At 47.0% G+C, this 1,365-nt stretch overlaps 1 protein-coding gene across 1 annotated transcript in view; it reads right to left on the reverse strand.

Annotated features, from left to right (window-relative positions):
- The window catches only part of dnaaf11 (dynein axonemal assembly factor 11), a gene marked incomplete in the record, with an annotated part of 19,096 nt that overhangs the window by 15,475 nt on the left and 2,256 nt on the right, over positions 1 to 1,365 (reverse strand). Inside the window, 4 exon segments of the mRNA XM_014022010.1 lie at positions 1 to 156; positions 446 to 618; positions 703 to 875; positions 953 to 1,030. Of these exon segments, the coding sequence (XP_013877464.1) occupies positions 1 to 156; positions 446 to 618; positions 703 to 875; positions 953 to 1,030 (580 nt within the window).

Here is a 1,365-nt window from a genome sequence, read left to right on the forward strand (position 1 = left end):
GGCGTGTGCCAGAACTCCCGCTCCTCCTGGTCCTCCTTCAGCTCCTGGTCCTCCTTCAGCTCCTGGTCCTCCTTCAGCTCCTGGTCCTCCTCCAGCTCCTGGTCCTCCTTCAGCTCCTGGTCCTCCTTCAGCTCCTGGTCCTTGTTCTCCAGTGACCTGTGAAGGCAGATCCAGGCAGTCCAGGTCTGATCTCGTCTCACCTACACCAATTTAAATAATCTTAAAAATTAAACAAAGCATCAAAGACTTCTGGTACTAAAAGAAAAGATTAAAGGAAGACCCTGGTCCTGGTCCTGGTTCTGGTTCGGTCCAGTAGAGTTTATTTCATGGAGAAACAAACCCGTGTTCTCCAGAAAGAAAAAATTTTCTGAATTTTTCTGCAGCTGAACCCTTACATCCAGAGTAAATATCTTACCTGCTGCAGAAGATTAGAGTTTAAACTCACGCTGCGTTCTTCTGCTTCTCCTCTTTAACAGATTTTCTGCGCGCCTCCTCCTTCTCCTCTGCCCTCCTCCTCAGGTACTCCCTCTCCTGCTCCCCGACTCGTCTCCTCACCTCCTCCAGGCCCTGAGCGGCTCTGATCCGCTCCGAGCGGCTGACCTCGGTCCCGTCCAGCCACTGAGGACACAAACCCGGTTTGAGCTTCTSTCCTCAGAGAAACGAGACGAAGGCAGGTGAAACTTCCTGTGAGGTTTGTTGGACCTGAATCTGAGGCAGCGCAGCCACAACAAAGCGCCTGCAGCCCTGGAACTCTGAGCAGGGGTTCCCCACCAAGAACAGCTCCCTCAGGTGGACGTTGTGTTTCAGAGACTCCACGCTGCTCAGGAGACCCACGAAGTTCAGAGTCAGGTCCAGCTTCCGGAGGCTCTCGAGGCCTGAGGGCAGGAGACAGACTGTGAGCCACAGACGACACGACGAAGGGATCATCTGAAGCTTCAGTTTCTGCACAAACCCTCCAGGTTTTCAATGACTTCGATGTTGTTTAAGGCCAGATTTAAATATTCCAGCTTCTTCAGGCGACCCAGATTCTCTGCAAAACATCAGARCTCACAGGATGAGAAATACTGTATAAATCATTAAAATAATAATAAACTAACTCAGACTTGTGTTCTGACCAGGGTTATAAAACTAAAACTATCATCTTTTTACAAAACCAACTGAAATTATAGACAGAATATCTTTAGTTTTAGTGTTTGTCTATTTATTTTGAGCCGTGTGACAACAAAGGTTGCAAGAAATCGGCAAAGTCCACTTTATTATTTTTTTGAATATGACTGCGAGAAAAATCAAAACAACTGTTTATCTGTGTTGTATAAAGTACCACAAAGTGATACTTGAGTAAAAGTACAAGTATCTTACCAAAAA

The sequence above is a fragment of the Austrofundulus limnaeus genome, unplaced genomic scaffold, assembly GCF_001266775.1.
Source record: "Austrofundulus limnaeus strain Quisiro unplaced genomic scaffold, Austrofundulus_limnaeus-1.0 Scaffold315, whole genome shotgun sequence".
NCBI classification, from domain to species: Eukaryota; Metazoa; Chordata; class Actinopteri; order Cyprinodontiformes; family Rivulidae; genus Austrofundulus; species Austrofundulus limnaeus.